The 3,074-nt window shown below is 54.6% G+C and overlaps 1 protein-coding gene across 1 annotated transcript in view; it reads left to right on the forward strand.

Moving 5' to 3' along the window:
* The window catches only part of JAKMIP3 (Janus kinase and microtubule interacting protein 3), a 45,015-nt gene that overhangs the window by 10,093 nt on the left and 31,848 nt on the right, over positions 1-3,074 (forward strand). The window contains exon 3 of the mRNA XM_023538042.1: positions 2,822-3,054. Coding sequence (XP_023393810.1) covers positions 2,920-3,054 — 135 coding nt within the window. The 5' untranslated portion in view covers positions 2,822-2,919. The remainder of the gene's footprint in view (positions 1-2,821; positions 3,055-3,074) is intronic.

Consider the following 3,074-nt stretch of genomic DNA (forward strand, 5'->3'; position numbering starts at 1 on the left):
GAGGAGAAGCCGCGCTGTAGGTTTGCGGGGCGCGAGGGTCCGTCCTGCAATTGTCCGCGTCTTGGGCGGAGGAGGTTTTCCTGTATGTTTTAAAAATCATTTTTATTTCCTTTTTTTGTAAATTCTCCCTTTTGATAGTTCACCATTTATCTCGTGAGATAGTATTTTTATTATCAAGTTTCATCATCTCTTATTATAGCAAAGATATTAACTTTTTTGTTGTATTTTCGGCAAATATCGTTTCAGCTTGCTCTAGATTCCTGATTCCACACGCTTTAGTAATAAAGACGTAAACTTTCATGTTGTGGAATCTGTTAGTCTCTTTCCTTTAATCTTCTTCACGGCCAGAAAGGCCTCTCTCCAGGGATTTGAAAATTGCTCGTTTCTGCTGCTCCGGCTAGTTTGAATGCTTTGATTCTCACCCTTAATTCTCTCTAATCCATTTAGAATTTTGTGCTAGAAACGCAACGTTCCGCAGTCTGATTTTTCGTTCACAGTCACCTGATTATATTTGAGAATAATATCCGTCCCGTCGCCATTGAACATAGTGCGCTCTATTCTCGTAGGTAACACAGGCCCAGTTCTGAGCCGTGCAGTCATTTTCCGTTACCCAGCTGAGATATTTCGCCCTGTTTACTAAAATTACATGATTTAGACCAGAGAGATTATCTCTCTGTTGGGAACCGCGTCTGCCATGCTTCTCCCAGGCCCGGTTCGCACGGCCGTCCCTGGCGCCTCGGTCTCAAATGTCTTCACGCTCCCTGAGTTTGTTCGTTTGCTCGCGCTGCCGGGCCTTAGTAGAGACAGACATTTAGCCGAGGGCCACCAGGTCACCACGCCACCTGAGCTGCCCGTCTTGATGTGGGTGCTGCCTGGCCCTCTGGGCCGTTACAGGGGGCGTGCATGGCAGCACCGCGTGGTCGCACGGACCCGCCGTCACGTGGACCAGGCGCATGCGTGGGGTTGGGCACCAGAAGGTGGCCCGAGGCAGTGGCCTCGTTCCCGTGGTCCTGCCTGCTGCACCGCCTTCTCTCTCCGCTCACGCTCTGGCCTCACGGGGACTTCCCATGACCACATGACACAGCCTTTGTCCAGTGGCCGTGCACGAGCAAAGGCTTCGCATCCTGGAGGTGGCCAGACGCAGCGCCCGGCCCCGCTGTGCTAAGACCTGCCATTCCTGCCAAACAAGATGTCACAAATCCAGCCCTAAACCACGCACATCTGTCACCTTGCGGTTCTTCAGTCAGAAGTCCGGGGCCGAGTGACGATCAGAGCGTGGGCCGGCTGCGTGCCTCTGGGTGGTTCCGGGGGCTTCTAAGGTCTGTGTCTTTGCTCATTTGGGCGATTAGCGGCTGCAGCCCATAGGACTGCAGTCCCCATTGTCTTGGCCGGTGTGACCCGAGGGCCATTCTCAGCTGCCCATCTTGGCCTCGTGGCCGCCTCCTTTTGCCTCAGGTCAAGGCTTCCTCAGGCCGCGTCTCTCCCTCTCAGCCGGGAACTGTCGGCAGCTTTTAGAACCATGTGACTGGACTGGGCCACAGGGACAATCTAGATGACCTCCCATCGCGGGTCCTTAACCCCAGTCACATCTGCAGAACCTCCCAGGTTCTGGGATTGGCACAGGGACAATCTTGGGGACCATCAATACTCACCTCACTGGTGCTTACCAGTCACCCACGGACCCACGGACCCTCGTCCCTAAATTGACATGGTATATGCCCTTCTGGGACGGGAGATTGTGTTTTTAAGAAATCTTACATTTGAAATAGCAAACCCTATAAAAAATATTTCCGTGGATAAAGTTACAGGGAGCCATAAGTTTCAGATTTACAACGATATTAATTTTCTAGAAAATCTCACTGACAAAACCACTTCATAATTGTACATATATTTTATATTGATAAACTATATCGAGACAGACAAAAATCATACTTAAGCTTTATGGAGAAAACTCTGAAAAAGTAAGCCCGTTTCAATAGCAGGACGTTCCAGGACCTTCTAACTAAATTGCCCGTCGCATTACGACTGCAGAAGCAAATGGACAAGCCGCTTCCTGAGCGACTGGCCCCTGAGTCGGCCGCGGGCCCTGTGGGCTGCGCACCCAGCGGCCGGGAGGCCGGGTCTCAGCCACGCACTCAGCCGCACCACCTGCCACCAACGCACCAAGGCGTGAGCTTTGCGTTTCCGAAACTGCCCCCCTAGGAGGAAGCACGTCAGTAACTGGTGTTTTTAGGTGCTCTCCTGAGCAAGTTTCCTTTTTTCCCAAAGAGCCAGTTTAGGGTAAAACCGTCTGATTCGGGCAGAGCTGTCCCCTCTCTGCCCGCGTGGGCACGCCGGGGCCTTGGCCTGCAGCGGGCACCGCCTCGGCACACTGCCAGGTCCTCCGACCTCCTTCATTTCTGAACTGCGGTCAGACTCCCCACCCCTCCTCAGCATTATAGACCAGCAGTTCTCAAGGGGACGCAAACGTCTGTCCTTGCTACCGCTACCGCTGATGACGGCGAGTCCGCTTCATCAACCATTTGCGTTTCCACCTAAATTACGCTTGAAAACACTAGTTCTGAGAGGTTGTCCACGTTCACCACCGTTGCCATCCGGCTGCCCCACCCCCACATGTGAGAGTCAGGCCTTACTTAAGTCCCCAAACTCTCATTCCAAAGGACAAAGAGTAAATGCCCTTGCAGGGGGGGTCCCGTCGGGGCACTGTCTGGAAGGCTGCACTGGCGTCCTCGGGGCCGGTGAGAGGCGAGCCTGGCCGTCCCTGCCGGGCCCGAGCTCAGGCCGAGGCCAGTCTGCTCACCCAGGTGTGCTTTCCCTGCAGGTGAGTGAGAAGATGTAGCAGAGCAGCAGCGAGAAGACCCCGCCCCTGCCTGGTGCGGACAGCCCAGCCCAGACAGGCTCCCCTCAGCCACCCTCACCATGTCCAAGAAGGGTACGGGCGGCAGAGGCAAGGGGGACAAGGCGGACGTCCTCGCCGGGCTGCAGGCCGCCAACGAGGAGCTGCGGGCCAAGCTCACCGACATCCAGATCGAGCTGCAGCAGGAGAAAAGCAAGGTGGGCTCCCCACGCACCCC

The sequence above is a fragment of the Pteropus vampyrus genome, unplaced genomic scaffold, assembly GCF_000151845.1.
Source record: "Pteropus vampyrus isolate Shadow unplaced genomic scaffold, Pvam_2.0 Scaffold211, whole genome shotgun sequence".
NCBI classification, from domain to species: Eukaryota; Metazoa; Chordata; class Mammalia; order Chiroptera; family Pteropodidae; genus Pteropus; species Pteropus vampyrus.